The 19,178-nt window shown below is 36.9% G+C and overlaps 1 protein-coding gene across 1 annotated transcript; it reads left to right on the top strand.

The window, feature by feature from the left end:
* The first annotated feature begins 207 nt into the window (after positions 1–207).
* On the top strand, positions 208–2,518 carry LOC113770616 (1-aminocyclopropane-1-carboxylate oxidase 1-like). The gene is made up of 4 exons (XM_027315132.1): positions 208–423; positions 614–840; positions 1,428–1,761; positions 2,087–2,518. The coding sequence occupies exons 1-4, from the start codon at positions 319–321 to the stop codon at positions 2,378–2,380; spliced, it is 960 nt and encodes a 319-aa protein (XP_027170933.1). The 5' UTR covers positions 208–318; the 3' UTR covers positions 2,381–2,518.
* Positions 2,519–19,178: the final 16,660 nt, after the last annotated feature.

The following is a 19,178-nucleotide window of genomic DNA, read 5'->3' as shown; positions in this document are numbered from 1 at the left end:
ATAGAAAACCCCACAGGGGTGCGCCGCTGCTAAGAATAAAGACCCCAGGCAAAACGACCTAGAACAACTGGAATTTAAGTCATGTGTTGTTGGTGGGCCAAATGGAAATTTCCATCCATTTACAACCTTTCCACCACTACATGATTTTCAAGTGTTCTCTGAGTCTCCACTCCTGCCAGCTTTCTCCTATAAATTGCCACCCCAAAATCCAAATCCCACACACAACACACAAACACACAAAATACACAACAAAATCCAACTCCCACGCACAAAACACACATTTAGGAAAGAAAAATAGCCACCACAAAGGCTAGTAAGATGGAGAACTTCCCAGTAATCAACATGAAAAACCTCAATGGTAACAAGAGAGCTTCCACCATGGAGCATATAAAGGATGCTTGTGAAAACTGGGGTTTCTTTGAGGTACTACACATTCCTTTTTTTTTTAATTTTCTTTCTGATATAAGGCAAACTAGTGTACCTCATTTTGTTTTTTTTGATGTAACAAACTGCTGTAGAGGTTTACATTTTAATGAGTTTGTTTTAATTTTAATGGTTCTAAGAAGTTTACATTATTAACTTTTGTTTCTTTTCTTTTGAAACTTTGATGTAGTTGGTGAACCATGGAATCCCACACGAGATGATGGACACAGTTGAAAGATTGACAAAAGGTCATTACAAGAAATGCATGGAGCAAAGGTTCAAGGAGTTGGTGGCAAGCAAGGCTTTAGAGGGTGTACAAGCTGAGATTACGGATATGGATTGGGAGAGCACATTTTTCTTGCGCCACCTTCCTGTCTCAAACATTTCACAAGTCCCTGATCTAGATGATGAATACAGGTAATAATTATAGCACATTTCCCATTTCAAGAAATATTTTGAAGCAAGTCTTATGTGGATAAGTAATCATTTTGCTGACAGAAAGAAAACTAAAAAAAATTTGAAGAAATCATCAGTATGAATTTGTCTTTATGTTACTTGTAATAATTCATACCTTGGTTGTTAAAGGTTGTAAATTTGAGTCTTTGTTAACATTTTATTTGTGTTCTAAGCACGGATTTTCTTCTCGTCCTTGTACTATTAGAGCGTTGTTTACAGATGTGGAAAGTTATTCAAGACAAGATCTTAACAGGAGCATGAAAACCATAAATACTGTTGCGCTATAACAACAGGAAGTTTTGAGCTGATTGAACATGCTACACATGCAGCCATACTTCTGCGACCCTTCTCAAGAAACAGATAGATTTGGATTTCCATTCATCAGACACAATGATTGACAACTTGGCTTAAAATATGTTAAAATATTCCCTTGTCAACGCCTAAAAAGCAAGATATATCCATAGCTCTGTCATAGGCTATTTTTCTCTTTTTTATTAATTCCATCTATCCAATCAAATTTTCCTCATTATTTTTTTCTTATGATGCAGGACCCTCATGAAGGAGTTTGCGGTAAGATTAGAAAAATTGGCTGAAGAACTTCTTGATTTACTATGTGAAAATCTTGGTCTCGAGAAGGGCTATTTGAAGAAAGCCTTTTATGGTTCAAAAGGTCCCAATTTTGGCACCAAGGTTAGCAACTACCCTCCATGTCCCAAGCCAGAATTGATTAAGGGACTTCGACCACACACTGATGCTGGTGGGGTTATCTTGCTTTTCCAAGACGACAAAGTAAGTGGTCTACAACTCCTCAAGGGTGATCAATGGGTTGATGTCCCTCCAATGAAGCACTCTATTGTGGTCAACCTTGGTGACCAACTCGAGGTACACTTTAATTTCTTGGGATTAAAAATTTATACTTTTATAAGTAATATGATAAAGAAACAATAGATTTCTTACTTTCATACCAACATATTACGTATAGTTACACTTGTGCCTCATAAATCAATATTACTTATGAATAGATTATTTCTCATAAAAATTACTTATAATTACGGAATATCATACTAGATTTAGAGGGGTGATTGTAATTTGTAAGCAACACTAAACATCAATATTAATTTATGCAAAAATTAACAAATCGAATTGACTGTTTATTCATTTATGCCTTTTTATTTAGGGTTCTAATTATGTTACAAATTAATCACAGGTGATTACCAATGGAAAATACAAAAGTGTGCTCCACCGAGTCATAGCTCAAACAGATGGAAATAGGATGTCACTTGCTTCATTCTACAATCCAGGCAATGATGCAGTTATTTATCCAGCACCAGCACTACTGGAAAAAGAAGCAGAAGAAAGAAAAGAAGTCTACCCAAAATTTGTTTTTGATGACTACATGAAACTGTATGCTGGACTTAAATTCCAGGCCAAAGAGCCAAGATTTGAACTCATGAAGAACGTGGAAGCCAATGTTACCATGGGTCCAATTGCAACTGCCTAGACTCATAGGAATAAAACAGTGCTAGGATGTTTTCTTCTCCCTCTTATGTTTTCTACTTATTATTATTATTATTTTTTATTGTGGGGGTTGTTGGTTATTCCTAGTCATTTGTTGCTCCAGACAGGAGCGTCCTTTCTACATCTGGGGGACCAAAATTTATTATGTATTAGGAATTCTATGACAAAGAAATAAAATAAGCTTTACATTTCTCCAAAATCATTTGTGGCTACTGTTGCAAAGCTATATGGTTGATTGACCTAATATTTGGTTTAATTGCTTTTAAAAGTCCTTAAATTTTCTCAATTATTAGACACTCAACATTTTACTTTAATTTATGAATGCCGGATCAATTTAGTCCTCAAATTTCTAACAAATCTGACAAATCAAATATCTGGTACTTCGAAAAAAAATACAATTATGTTTGGAACTATGAATTACAATTAGCAAACTTAAGAAAGAAAACTTACAAGGAGCAGCCGATATCAATATGCAAGAAAAGCTAAGTTTGTCACACATAACTACTTATTTAATAGTTGTAAGATAATGATTAACATATTATACATGTTAAAGCATTTAACAGTAATGCATTAGCAACATGGCCGAGAACTTAAAATTGGCAATATCCTTCAAAAGCCCACTTTTTGGTGCCAAATCAGGAATAACATAAACAAGTCATCAATAGCCAAGACAAGCCAACGATTTGTTGGCTACTAGGGTTAAATGAAAAGAAAAAAAAAATTTCATTCAACATTCACCACATTTGCGCTTTGCCCCCTTCAACTTAACAAACAGGCAGTTTGCCTCTCTAGTAAATCTGGTTAGTGATTTTATTGGACAAAACTCAAAACTCAAAAGCAAGCCAGGTTATCCTCAAGCTGACAGAAATATGGTTGATTACTAATGGTAAAAGGTTTTTAGAGTTAAATATATTTTGTAGAATCATTTAAGAAGCAAATAATAATTTGGATGTAGTTTAGAGGAAAAATCAAGGTTGATTGGCAAGATAAAACAGTACTTGTAAGTTCAAGAATTCTCTATTCTCTTTTTCTTTCTTTTTTTCTTTTTTTTGGCGAGTTTTTTCTCGAAACATGTGTCACTATTATTCCTCATCTTTCATATATCACAAGAACAAGCAGACACACACACACACATGTAATTTATACCTTTCTAGTCTTTTACTTTTCACAAGGAGCTGAATTTTGTATGCTTCTTTCTGTGGATGGAGACACAACTTTTCCTCTAGTAAGTATGACGATTAAATAACCAACTACTCTAGCCACTAGAGATAGTTATAAAACTTTTCTTGAATGTAGGTCAAGGGATCATGGCCTATATTTTAAAAAATTTAGAATTATTTGAAAAAATTTCATTAGTTGGTACTTAAGTTCCTGTTTTGATTGGTGGTGATTCAGTTTCTGGCTAAAAAAAAATAAAAGTATGAGGATTAAATACTGGATTTTTATGATATAAACTGCGTGTATAGGTTCACGATAGGTCATAGTTTTGTCATTTATTTTATAATTAATTCTCTCCTATTATCTTACCAACTGTGCATTAGTTAGCGGATTCTACTCACTTTTGAAAATTTGTATTTATTGTAGGGAGTAGAACAAAATACCATAAAAAGGTGCTAATTTGACGATAGTCAATAGAAGAGTTTGAATAGTAAAAGGGAACAAGAGTCCAAACGGAGATTATTTCCCTTATCCAGTGGTCAACTGCGGCAAACTAGGAGAAAATTTTGGGGAACTTCCCTTTTTCTGTTTTTAGTAATTTCTAAAGAGGACGGAGGTCAGACTCAACTAGGAGTCTTCCCTTCTATTCCTCTTGGTAGTCGGATAGGCAGTAGGAAAAAAATTTGAGAGGAAAAGGGGCAATCAATCTTGATTCCTTTTTGCTCTTGACTTTTTCGTCTTTTTGTGGCTATTGATTCCATCGTATGTCAGAGTAAAGGAAGAAACAATTGGTCATTCTTTTAACTTAGCAGATCTTTTGCTTATTCTTAATTAAATCGATTTTCTTCATCGCATTGAGGAACGATGTATGCTACAATTGTTTCTATGATTTCGCATGAGATTGTTCCAACAGAGATGAACTAAATCTCTTTTCTAATCAATGAGCAACGGATGCTTTGGTTTATCTAAAAATTGTGAGATTGAATTAATTTTACTTATTCCTCTTATTTACTGGTATTTGCATATTCTCTGATTGTAGTACTTATGGTTGTTTTATTAATTGAGTATCATGGGCCTGGACATTGAATTAATTTAGCAATATAATGTCAATTGGAGCATTGAATCCGTAATTGTTCAATTGCTCTAAAATAGTGATAACTGGTATGATTGGGTTTGTGTCAGGAGAATACGCAGACTAATCTAAAATAACCTTGATAGTGTGTTATTTGGTTAGAATAGGGCTCCTCTAATACTTAAGACAATTGGGGAATTAAATTTTACAGGCGTACTTAGAATTAATTCTCGATTAGAGTAGTAATTGACGGGCGTACCTCAGTCATCAATACAGTAAGGAAGAGTTGACTGTCATCGCTTGTTTGGCAGTTATAACTTATTTATTAGTTAATAATTAGAATTATCTTTGCATCGATGATCAATTAATTTAACCATTACTGAAGTTATTTATTGGCTAAAGTTTAGTCATTATTAATTCGAGTTTTAATAGTTTGTCATTTAATTTTTAGTTGACTATTTACTTTTAGTCAAACAATTTAATTATTACCATTGCTATAAAAAAAAATCCCATCGTTAGTTTGAATTTCAAAAGAGACAAATATCCCTAGTCCCTGTGGATTCGACTCTACATATCACTATCCGCATAAATTATATTTTGTTTGAGTAGGCATTTATTATTGTACAGCCTCGACAGCTTGTCAATTTTTTGCGCCGTTGTCGGGGACTGGCGTTAGTTAATTTGTTTCTTTTAAGTTCATTTTCGTTTTAAATTTCTGGTATTTTTCTAGTTTATGTCTCGGGTTTCTCGTACAGGCGAATTGATTTTTGATCATGAAGTAGAGAAGACTGCGCGTCGAACGCGAAAAAGACCAGACAGCTTAGAGAAGAGTAATCTAGTGCTGCATCTCAGAGATCCGATCCAGAAGTTGAATCAATAAGTTCGTTTGGCGATACTTCGAATGACCCGGATCGAGAAGAAGTCACTATAGCTAATACACAGACATTAAGGAGTTGGCTACTTCTAATTTAAATCAGTAACCTTTATGCATTACTTTTTTCGAATTTAAATGATAACACCCTGTTTGAGTTAAAATCTGGGCTAATTCATCTTTTATCATCTTTTCATGATTTACCAGGTGAGAAGCCTTATAAGCACTTGCAGGAGTTCGATGTTGTTTGCAATGTATGAAACCCCTTAAAATTACGGAAGAACATATAAAAATGAGAGCATTCCCTTTCTCTCTTAAGAACTTAGCAAAAGATTGGTTGTACTACCTACCTCTAGACAGTATCACCACGTGAGAGCAGCTGAAGAAAAAATTTTTGAAAAAATATTTTCCTGCATCTTGAGATGCAAGTCTGAGAAAGGAGATATGCGATATCAAACAACATTCACGAGAGTCGCTCTATGATTACTTGGAGAAATTCAAAAAGTTATACATCAAATGCTCTTAACACCAAATAAGCAAGGAATTGCTTATCCAATATTTTTACGAGGGTCTACTTTTCAGAGACAGGAGTATTATTGATGCTGCAAGTGGAAAGGCGTTGGTGAACAAAACTTCTCGAGAAGCGTGAGAGTTAATTGAAGGGATAGCCAAAAACTCGCAGCAATTCGATATAAGAGAAGATATTCCGATACACAAAGTGAATGAGGTAAAAACATCATCTATCCAAGGTGTATGGGAATTGCACTACTATAGGTTACTCTACAGAGATGTGCCCAATGATTCAAGAAGAAAGTGCCGAGTAAGTAAACATGGTTGGTTACGTGCCCGCGCCGAGAAAGCCATATGACCCGTACTCGAACACGTATAATTCGGGTTAAAAAGATCACCCTAACTTTAGTTATGGAGGAAATAGGCAATCAAATCTTGCATTGAATAAACAGCAAGGGTATCAACAGTAGTATCAACCTCGCCTGCCATCACCTTCTCTAAGCTCAAACCCATCTCTAGAAGAAATGATGAAGCAGTTAATTTTTAGTCAACAAAAGACGGATTCTGACCTATAAAATATAAGGAATCAAATGGAACAGATGCAAGCAATGCAGAGTCAGATGAGTCAGATGGCATTAGCAATCGATCGCCTAGAATCCCAAGTTCACGAAAAATTGCTGTCTCAACCTAAACTTAACCTAAAAAATGTAAGTGCAATGACTTTAAAAAACGGGAAGGAAATTCAGGGATCCGATCTCGTGACTCCAAAAGGCAAGGATGAAGAAAAAATAGAGAAAGAGTTTAAGGAGGAGGACAGAAACAGCAAAAATTCAGTGGTACTCCATGGCCCAATTATTGAGGTTAAAACTAATCCCCCTCATTTTTCTAGTAGGTTGGAGAAATCGAAAAAGCATAACAAGGAGAAAGAGATTTTGGAGGTATTTCGCAAGGTAGAGATAAACATTCCCTTACTAGATGCAATCAAACATGTGTCAAAGTACGCGAAATTTTTAAAAGATTTGTGCATCAACTGAAGAATGCTGATGGGAGATGCAAGAATTATTGTGAGAGAGAACGTGTCAGCAGGTCTATAGAGGAAACTCCCACCAAAATGTGGGGATTCAGATATGTTTACTATTCCCTGTAGGATAAGTAATACTTTGTTAAAAATGCCATGTTGGATTTAGGAGTATCAATCAATGTAATGTCTAAATCTATCTATACTTTCTTGAACCTAGACCCGTTAAAAGAAATTAGGATAATAATTTAATTAGTTGATCGAACGAATACATATCCTGATAGGTTGGTCGAAAATGTGTTGGTTAAAATTAATGAATTGGTATTCCCAACTGATTTTTATGTATTTGGCATGGATGATGATCATTCTCCTGATCCCTCGCCTTTGCTACTAGATAGACCCTTTTATAGCACAATCCAGACTAAAATTGATGTTAATAAGGGTACCTTGTCCATGAAATTTGATGAAAAAATTATTCATTTCAATATCCTTGAAACCATGAAATATCCCTCAAATTCTAATTTTAGCTCCATTTTTTCTGTGAGTGCTATTGACCCTGCGGTGCAGGAAGTGTTTGAAATTGTTGACAGGAATGAGTTAGAAGTTGTTTTAACCAAACACCTTGAGTTGGACACAACTTATGAGGTAGAGTTGAGTAAAGAACTGAAATATACGATTAGAGCTTTGCAATCGCTGTCGATCACTGTAACAAGGTATGAATTTGCACCTATTTTCGTGCCCGAATCTCACTAAAGAGTATTACCATCTGTGGTGTAGGCACCTATAATAGAATTGAAATTTCTGTCAAAACATTTGAAATATGCATATTTGGGTAAAAAGGAAACGCTTCTGGTAATTATCTCGACAGGACTATAAAAAATACAAGAGAACAAGTTAATTCGAGTTCTTAGAGAGTATAAGTAGGCAATAGGATGGACCATCTCCGACATTAAGGGAATTAGCCCTTCTGTGTGTATGCACAAAATAAGGCTCGAAAAATATACCAAATCGGTACGGCAAATTCAAAGGAGGCTCAATCCCTTTATGATAGAAGTGGTGAAAAAAGAAATACTAAAACTGCTAGATGTGGGGATTATTTACGCAATATCAGACAGTCCATGGGTGAATCCAATACAGGTACTTCCAAAGAAAGCAGGAGTGATAGTGGAGGCCAACTAGAAGGGTGAGCTCCTGCCAGTGTGCAAATCCACCCGATGGCGGTAGTATATCGACTACCGGAAATTAAACGCTGTCACAAAAAAGGATCATTTTTCCTTTCCTTTTATTGACCAAATGATTGAGCTATTAGCTTGTCGACTTTACTATTATTTTTTAGATGGATTTTGAAGATATTTTCAAATTGCAATCGTATCGGAAGATCAAGAGAAGACCACCTTCACGTGCATGTTTGAAACTTTCGCATACAGACGAATGCCCTTCGGATTGTGCAATGCACTTGCAATATTTCAAAGATGTATGGTGAGTATTTTTTCAAAATATGTTGAGAAAATTATTGAGATTTTCATGGACGACTTTAGTGTATATGGTGATAGTTTCGATAATTGTTTAAATAACCTAAAATTGATCTTGTTGACATATATAGAAACTAATCTCGTGCTTAACTGAAAAAAATGTCATTTTATGGTTGAACATGGGATAATTTTAGGTCATGTAGTGTCCTCTAAAGGTATTGAGATTAATCCGGATAAAATAGACATTATATCTGCTTTACCTTATTCCACGAGTGTGCGGGAAGTGTTTCTTTTCTTAGACATGCAGGTTTTTATCGAAGGTTCATCAATGATTTCTCAAAAATCGGAGCTCCTCTGTTCAAACTCTTACAGAAAGATATGGCCTTCAAATTTGATGTTGAATGTGAGAGAGCATTCAACAAGTTAAAAGAGCTATTGATATCGCCACCAATCATACAACCTCCTGACTAGAATCTCTTATTTGAGATCATGTGCAATGTCAGTGACCATACAATGGGAGCAGTGTTGGGGCAAAGAGTAGGGAAAGCAGCTCACGCCATCTGCTATGCATCCCGAGCTTTGAATGCAACTCAACTGAATTACTCCACTACTGAAAAGGAGCATCTTGCAATTATTCTTGCTTTAGAAAAATTTAGATCATATTTATTAGGTGTTAAAGTTATTGTATTTTCTGATTATGCAAAGTTGAGGTATCTAATGACTAAGAAAGATGCGAAACCGAGGCTAATAAGATGGATATTTCTCTTGCAAGAATTCGACCTGGAAATAAGGGATAAAAGAGGTTCGGAGAATTTGGTAACTGGCCATTTAAGTCGCATACTAGTTGGAGAGGATAACATGCCATTGAAAGATACATTCCCTAATGAACAACTATTTTCTCTAAATTCTAAAGTGCCTTGATATGTTGATTTAGTTAATTATCTAGTAATTGCTAAACTACCTGCAGATTGGCGTAAAGCAAAGAGGGACAAGTTGAAGAGCGATACCAAATATTTCATATGGGATGACCCTTACCTGTGAAAGAGATGCGCAGACCAAGGAATGAGAAGATACGTAAGTGAAGCTGAATTCCAATCAATACAAACTTTTTGTCATATTTTTACATGCGGAGGTCATTTTGGATCAAAGCGAACTGCGCATAAGGTATTAGAAAGTGGACTTTACTGGCTTTCGTTGTTTAAAAATGTTTATTTGTTTTGTAAATCCTGCGATCGATGTCAAAAGGTATATAATATAACCCGTAGAGATCATATGCCCCAAATTCTATTGATTTATATAGAAATTTTTTATATTTGGTGTATAGATTTTATGGGGTCTTTTCCTGTATTATTTGGTTTTACAAATATATTGTTGGTAGTGGACTATATTTTCAAGTGGGTGAAAGTTAGAGCCACTCAGACTAACGATTCGAAAGTGGTTTCACATTTTACTAAATTCAATATTTTTGTGCGTTTTAGGATGCCAAGAGCTAGTGTTAGTGACAGGGGGATGTACTTCTGCAATAAGACCATAGTTGCGCTATTTCGAAGGTATGGTGTACTCCACAAGGTCTCGACATCGTACCAACCTCAAATCAATGGTCAAGCAGGGGTCTCGAATAGAGAGATTAAGTCGATACTGGAGAAAATTGTTCGCCCCGATAAGAAGAATTGGAGTCAAAGATTGAAAAATGCACTTTGGACCTATCGGAATGCGTATAAGTCCTCTATAGGAATGTCACCCTACATATTGGTATTCGGGAAGCCGTGTCACCTCCCAATGAAATTTGAGCACAAGGCTTTTTGGGCGATAAAACAGTGTAATATGAATTTAAAAGAAACCGGTGCCCATCGAAAGTTGGACTTGCAAGAATTGGGGGAGATTCGGAATGAAGCGTATGAAAACGCAGTAATTTATAAGGAGAGGAGTAAGGAGTTTCATAACCAACAAATCTCTAGAACGACCTTTGAAGTTGCCTAGAAGGTTCTACTATACTAATCCAGACTTAAGTTATTTTTAGGTAAATTGCGTTCCCGTTGGATCGGTCCTTTTATTGTTACTCACGTCTTTTCCTATGGTGCAGTAGAAATCCAGAGCATTAAGACGGACAATAAGTTTGTAATGAATGGAAATCGTCTCAAATACTGGGCCTGTTTGGCACCCTAGTTTTTTATCAAGTTTTTTAGCTACTAGTTTTTTAACAACTTTTGCTACAGGAACCCCAAAAATCTTTTCAAAATATTTTACCTACACATTTCAAAAATCACTCCTACACAAAAAATTTTCCAAAAACTTTTCTTCCTCTCTCACCCAACCCACAACACCAACCACCACCTCCACTTTTTAGCTACTAGTTTTTTAACAACTTTTGCTACAGAAACCCCAAAAATCTTTTCAAAATTTTTTACCTACACACTTCAAAAATCACTCCTACACAAAAAATTTCCCAAAAACTTTTCTTCCTCTCTCACCCAACCCACCACCTCCCCCACCTCTCCCGGCGCCGGTCACCTATTCCGGTGCCGGTAACCTCAAAAATAATTTTTGAGCCCCTCACCCTCACCCCTTCTCCTCCCCTCCCCTCTTCCCCTCTCCCTCCCTCGCTACACTCCTCCTCTTGCTAGGTGCGATCTGGTCGCGTGCCCAGATCGCAAAGGAGGTCTGCTCCCCCTTTGTGGTCTGGTCCCAGATCGCAGAGCAGAGAGGGGGAGGGTGGCGGAGGAGGGAGAGGGGAAGAGGGGAGGGGAGGGAGGGAGAGAAAAAGCAAAAAAAAATAATGCACAGCTGCCGGCCTTCCTCGGGCGTCAAAGTGCGAGGGGGAAGGGAGAGGGAGAGAGAAGAGAGGGAAGGAAAGGGGGAGAGGGGGTGGCGGGCCTAGGGAGTGGCAGGCAGAGGGGAAAGGAAAGGAATGGTGGAAAAGTTTGGGGGTGGCGGGGGAGAGGGGAGGAAAGGGGTGGCGGGAGAGAGGGAGGGGGGGAGAGGAGAAAAGGAAAAAAAAAGAAAGAAGAACAGAGGTGGTGCTGGCGGAGGTGCTGGAGGTGGGAGGCAGAGGTAACGGGGAATGGGGAAGGGCGGGGGAAGGAAGAAGAAGAAGAAGAAGAGAGGAAAGAAAAGAAAAAGGAAAGAAAGAAAAAAAAAGAAAGAGAAAAAGAAAGAAAAAAAGAAAAGGAAAAAAAAAGTTTTTTACCTTATAAAAATTTCTATAAAATTTTTCACATTCCAAAAAACTTTTACAAAAAAAGTTTTTCACCTTACAAAAACTTTTACAAAATTTTTTCAAAAACTTCTACAGTGCACTACAGTAAAGTTTTAGTCAAACTCCCAAAAAACTCAGGTTCCAAACAGGCCCACTATTACGAGAGCTTTCCAAGTGGAGAAGTGGAGATGATACATCTGGATACACCAAATTATTTCAATTAGCGACATCTAGCCATGTCTAGTCAAAGACGTTAAAAAAAGGCGCTTATTGAGAGGCAACCCAATTTCTTTTAATTGTTTATTCAGTTTTAGTTAGTCGCTTCAATTTGTTTTCTTAAGGTTTTTCCAAATTCTTGGTGTAATTTTTTATTTTTTATGATTAGTAGGTGTTTCCCAAACATGACGCACCCGCATCACCAAGGCTCGTGATAATATGCAATTCCCAGGTCCTTTATCAGAAGGATTTCCATCCTCGTGACGAGCCCGCGTCGAATTACTTGAAGAGCTCTTCCTTCAATCCTGGAGCGGACTGACCAACATGATGCGCCCGCGTCAACAAAACGCAGGATAACTTTTAATTTACCAACTCTCCATCAGAAGACTTTCCACCCTCATGACGTGCCCGCATCACTTGGGCACGTGGTAATGTGCCATTTTCAAAGTTTTCATGAAAAGGGTTTTCACTCTTACGATGCGCCCGCTTCAACCGACCATGTGATAATTTTGAACTCAACGAACATTCATCAGAAAGGTTCTTGCCTTCTTGACATGTCCACGTCATGTTAGAGGGAAAGGTATGTATTAAAAAATAAGTAAAAAATAATTTTTTTTTCATTCCACCTAGAAATTTAATTTTTAATTTTCAAAATTTAAAATATGAATTCAAAATTTAAAATAAAAAAAAAACCTGCAATCTTTCTTTCCTTTTTCTTCTTTCTTTCTTTCTTTCTTCCTTTCTTTTTCTTTCTTTCTCTTTTCCCCTTTCTTCCGCCCCTAGATCCCTCTCTTTCTCTTTCGACCGAAAACCCAACGCACGCCAACGCGTGCCGCCATCCTTTCGCTTGGGACTCCCATCGCCAACCGACGCTATACAACCGCATGCAGTCACCTAGCTGCATCCCCCGACTCTCGGTTTGCCATCATCCTCCTTGGCTCAACGCATGTCGACGCACGCCGCCCATCCCTCGTGTCCCTCCTTTGCGATGCCTACCGCCATAGCAAGCCGCCGTCTCTCTCTCTTACCGCCGTCGTTGCTCCACCAAGCACCGCAGCCCGCTGCTTCGCCATCGTTCGCTCGCCTGCCATCTCGCTCCGTCGCAGGCCACTGCACGTCGCTGCCTCGCTCGTTGACGCGCACTACCGCGATTCCCTCTACCACTACTTTTCGTTGTCATAGGGGTAGAGGTACTCCACTTCCTTACCCCCTCTCAACTAACTCTCTAGAGTACCCATTTTGAAGTATTACTTCCGGCAGTACTTATTCGATTCAATTGGGAACTGCCTTCCTAGATTATATCGATTTTGGGAGTCATTTGATTCTGAATTTGAACTACTGCATTGTTTGGGAATTTTTTGATATTGGGGCTGGATAAATTCTACATTTGCCTATTGAATTGGGAGACACTAGTGACTCTTGATTGGTTATTGAAATTGGTTGAATTTAATTGCATTGTTGGCGGTAATCTGCCTGTCAACTGCGTGTGGATTTGTTTGGTACATTTCTTGGGGTTTTTGATTGGATAAATTAGATAATAACCCGTGCTTATTGAGTGCCTGTTGCATTGACTACCGCTACCACGTCTAGATTACTTGCTTCATATACTTGCTAGCAAGTCTATTTCTTTTGTTGACTTGGGTGATAATTGGAGACAATGGTGAGGCTAAAGTCCACTTCTAGGTTTAGAACTCCTCAACCTCAACCTCTTACTCCCCAACCCACCATTCCTGTGAATGAACCTATCAACCAACCGTCCTCTTCAGGTGTCCAAACACGTCCAAGTAGGGGTAAGGGTGTCCATTTGGGGGGCATTTAAACTTCACTAAGACGTTCGATCAACAGCGATATGCTAAGTGTTGTGAGCGGCATATCATCCCCTGCAAATATGGTGAAAAAATTGTCATGGATGCACTAGGTATAAAGGAGGAGGTTGAGCGGATATTTACCGTCATTGGTTGGCGACCTTATCTTGATATTTTTTGTCCCGCCTTTGTCGAACTGGTTAGGAGTTTTACTCTACTTTTGAGTTTGAATTGCCTACGGGATATACTATCGATACTCCAAAAATGATTCATTTCCATCTGATGGGTCAAAATATATTTTCTATAGAAAGCGATAAGTAGGGTCGAATCCATAGAAATTGGGAGTAATTCGTTCCTACTAAAGTTAAAGTTATGGGGGGATTTTATGAAAATTAACAATAAGCTATGCTAATCGAATATTGCAATTAAATAAAAATTAGATGACAAACTGAAAAAACTGAAACAGTATTAGACTGGTTCTAGTCAAGAAGTAACTTCGAAAATGGTTCTCCCAATTAATCATCAATGCACAAATAATTTCATATATAAATTGATAAATAAGTTATAATTATCGAACGGGCGATAACAATCAATTTCTCCTTAGTTATCGATAGTTAAGGTACGACCGTTAGCTACTGCCCTAATTGCAAATAACCCTAAGTACGACCGTAGAATTTAATTTTGTAATTGCTTTAAGATTTAGAGAAACCCTATTCTAACCAAACAACACACTGCGAGGGTTGTTTACAAATTAGCCCGTATATTTTCCTGACATAGTCTCGATTATGTCATTTGTCACTAATTTAGAACAATCAAACAATTACGAATTTAATTATTCTAATTGTCTCTAGATTATTGAATTAATCTAACATCCCGGGGCTAGAGATAATTGAATAATACAATAACCATAAGAAAGTAAAGCAGGAACTATACAAATACCAAAAAATAATAGGAAAACTAAAATCAATTAAATCTCACAATTTAAGTCGAACCAAATCCTCTGTTGTTCCTTGACTAGAAAAAGAGATTTAGTTCATCGCCGTTGAATCAATCTCACGCAGATTTGCAGAAATAACTGTCACGTACATTGTCTCCAAATTGAGATGAAAAAGCCGATGGAATAATATCTAGAATAAGCAGCAACTACGAAACCCAAAAGAATGACTAATGTTTTTCCTTGGGCTTTGACATATGATGGAATCAATAGCCACAAAAAGACGAAAAAGTCAAAATTTAATATAGTCAAGATTGTCTACTATTTTCCTATATAATTCCCTACCCCTCTACGGCTACTCCCATGAGTAATAGGTAAAAAAATTCCTAATTTCAATTGACTTCTATCTCCTACTCAGTCGAAGCCAAAAAAAAAAAGGAAATCTCCTAATTGGTTCGTTTCCTATTTTTGCTAAACTACATTTTTCAATTCAAAACTAACAATCAGCTAATGGAATATTTACAGCTCCATGTTGCATTTTCAATTGGCAATTGGTGTCACACGCCTGTCCTGCATTTTCTGGGCATGTTAAGGTCTGACTTGACGCGCCTACACCAAATAGCAATTGTAGTGGAAAATTTGCACATTTTGACCATATTTTGTTCCAATTCCCTGCAATCAATATAAATTTTCAAAAGTGAGTAGAATCTGTCAATTAATGCACATTCGGTAAGATAATAGGAGGAAATTAATTATAAAATAAATGACAAAAGTGCGACTTATTAATCCCCCCCACACCTAGACCATGCTTGTTCTCAAGAATGAGAACAACAAACAAACACCAATCCTGACAATGGCTAACTATCCATCTATCTTATTGCCAAGATACCGAGAAAACACATATCAAGCATCAATAGTCGAGATCCAGGAAACATCTCCTCGATTAGCTTCTAAATCGCAGACTTCTCTAATTTATGGCTAACTATTCTAAGAAAAAGGAATGGTCGATCAACATTTATCAGCAAATGGTCCAATTGTTAACGAAAATCTCAACATTAAATTCATAAATCGGCAAGTCGACTTTAATCACATATTTACACAACCTTCACACTTTTTTATCACGTTTTTCTGCTTCTCCTTCTTTTTTTTTTCTATTTTTAATAGTAATAATAATGAACTTAGTCTCCTCCTTTTTTTCTATTTTAGAGCAATTGAACAAATACGGATTCAACGCTCCAATTGACATTAAATTGTTAAATTAATTCAACGTCCGAGCCCAGGTTATTCAATTAACAAGATAACTATAAACACCACAAATAGAGAATATGCAATACCAATAAATAAGATAAATAAATAAAATTAATTCGATCTCACAATTTTTAAATGAACCAAAACCTCCGTTGTTCTTTGACTAGAAAAAGAGATTTAGTTCAACTCTGTTGAGGAAAATCCATGCACAATTGTTGAATTAATTGTTACATACATCGTCTCTCGATTGAGATGATCAATCCGAATGAATAATTGAAAGAACAATGAATAAGACGAATAAGATGAATAAGAGCAAAAAGTCAAGAACCAGGGAGTACGCTGAGAGTGCTTGTGACTGCATAGAACCATTTTTCTCTCACTACTCCGATATTTGGAAGGAAATGTCTGATGGGAACCGTTACGACCCTTTTAGATCCAAAAGTTCTTATCTTAAGGACCCTAGATCTCGATATGTTCACCGCTTCTTGACCTACAGCTACTCGGGTCACAAGGATAGCTCCGGTATACTTTGTTGACCTGAGTTCTTCTTTATCTGGTGTATGAAGAACAATATTAAGGTGAATTTAGGATGTTGGCCGGCATGACAATTTAAGACCGTTTTAGCCAAGAGGAACAAACCCTTGATACTTGGGTCGCATATCACGCACCTGGCAATCCAGTTAAGGGTTTTTAATCTTCAGAATCACGATCTCCAATTGGTTTTTGACATGGAGTTTCTGGATGAGAACTATCTAGAGAAAATGGGAGTTATAGAACAGGATGATGATATGTACCAGTTTACATTCCCGAGACCCATTCAAGCACCAGGTCGACGCCCTTCTATACGAGCAGGGTCCTCTTCAGCTCTTGGATCGGCCGATGACACTGCTGGACTATCTTCTTCTGTGCCGCCTCCACCAATGGCCTCTAATGCTGAGTGGCGACATCTGTGTGCACAAGTTCACCATATAGATGAGCAGGTGACAAATATCGCCAATCAGGTAGCACAGATGTCTCAGAACTTGGCCGCCTACTTCCACCACGTCGGCTTCACTCCACCGTTCTCACCTATCCCTTAGCCAATCGAAATGGAAGTTTCGTTGTCCTCTTTGCTTTATTTGCTCTATTACCTCCATTGGGGACAATGTCGGACTTAGGTGTAGGAGGGGAGCTGTGGTACAACTAGTATTTTTAGTTTTTAGATGTTTTTCCTTTATTTCTTGTTATTTGTTCTGTTTTTCTTTTATTTTCTTTTTACTTGTATTGGTGATTAGCACTTCTGTGACTACCAAAGATTGATGATGGTTGGTTGACCCTGATTTTGCCTATTGTCAAGTTTTAGTAATAAAAGCGTATCAAGTTAATTTGGTTGATTCAAAAAAATATCTCTTTGGTGAATATCGATACTTTTGTGACTTACAATTTTTGTTTAACTTTTCTCGACATAGGGAATAACTGCTTGATATTTTTTCTGTAAATTGGTCCAATTATTAACTTTAGTTCTCCATGTTTGAGGAAATGAGGCTAGCTGCTATTGTTTTATGTGATATCTTGAGTTATTTTGTCGCCTGATTGTGAATAAATTTGGCTGTACTGCACTAGTTATTACTGTTAAGTAACCGAGGGTCTGCACCAAAAGTGTCGATTCTCGCGTCAAAAAATAGTAATTTCTATGAATACGTGGTTATGTAACAATAGAAACTGAGTAACCGGGCTTCTTCATTTGACAAATATTGGAGTCTGCGTCAAAAGGCTCTAATGGCTAGAGACTAAGTCTATTAGTGTTACTATCGAATATATATATATAAGTTGTGAAGATTGTGTAAATATGTGATTAAAGTCAGCTTGCCGGTTTATGAATTTAATATTGAGATTTTGGTTAGTAGTTGGACCAGTTGCTGATAAATGTTGACCGACTATTCCTTTTTCTTAGAATAGTTATCCATAAATTAGAAGAGTCTGCGATTTAGAAGGTAACCGAAGTGATGTTTCTTGGATCTTGATCACGGGTGCTTGATATGTGTTTTCATGGTATCTTGACAATAAGTAGATGGAGTAATAGCCATTATCAAGAATTGGTTTGCTATTCCCATGCTCGAGAACAAGCATGGTTTAGGTGTAGGGGAAATTGATAGGTCGTAGTTTTGTCATTTATTTTATAATTAATTCCCTCCTATTATCTTACCAACTGTGCATTAGCTAGTGAATTCTACTCATTTTTGAAAATTTGTATTTATTGCAGGGAGTGGAACACAATACCATAAAAAGGTGCTAATTTGACAGTAGTCAGCAAAAGAGTTTGAGTAGTAAAAGAGAACAAAAGTCCAAACGGAGATTGTTTCCCTTATCCAGTGATCAACTGCGGCAGACTAGGAGAAAATTTTGGGGAACTTCCTTTTTCAACTAGGAGTCTTCCCTTCTATTCCTCTTGGTAGTCGGATAGGCAGTAGGAAAAAAAATAGGGAGGAAAAGGGGCTGTCAATCTTGACGCTCTTGACTTTTTCTTCCTTTTTTTGTGGCTATTGATTCCATCGTATGTCAGAGCAAAGGAAGAAACAATTGGTCATTCTTTTTGACTTAGCAGATCTTTTGCTTATTCTTAATTGAATCGATTTTCTTCATCGCATTGAGGAACGATGTATGGGACAATTGTTTCTATGATTTCACATGAGATTGTTCTAACAGAGATGAACTAAGTCTCTTTTTCTAGTCAAGGAGCAACGAAGGCTTTGGTTTATCTAAAAATTATGAGATCAAATTGATTTTATTTATTCCTCTTATTTACTGGTATTTGCATATTCTCTGATTGTAGTGCTTATGGTTGTTCTATTAATTGAGTATCTTGGGCCCGGACGTTGAATTAATTTAGCAATCTAATGTCAATTGGAGCGTTGAATCCGTGATTATTCAATTGCTCTAAAATAGTGACAGCTGGTATGATTGGGTTTGTGTTAGAAAAATACGCAAATTAATCTAAAATAACCCTGGTAGTGTGTTATTTGGTTAGAATAGGGCTCCTCTAATACATAATGCAATTGAGAAATTAAATCTTACGAATATACTTAGGATTATTTCTCAATTAGAGTAGTGATTGACCGCGTACCTCAGTCATCGACATAGTAAGGAAGAGTTAATTGTCATCGCTTGTTTGGCAATTATAACTTATTTATTAGTTAATAATTGGAAATATTTCTGTATCGATGTTCAATTAATTTAACTATTGCTGAAGTTATTTCTTCGCTAGAGTTTAGTCATTATTAATTTGGGTTTTAATAATTTGT

Source organism: Coffea eugenioides, chromosome 5, assembly GCF_003713205.1.
Source record: "Coffea eugenioides isolate CCC68of chromosome 5, Ceug_1.0, whole genome shotgun sequence".
NCBI classification, from domain to species: Eukaryota; Viridiplantae; Streptophyta; class Magnoliopsida; order Gentianales; family Rubiaceae; genus Coffea; species Coffea eugenioides.
This window is presented reverse-complemented; position numbering and strand designations above follow the sequence as displayed.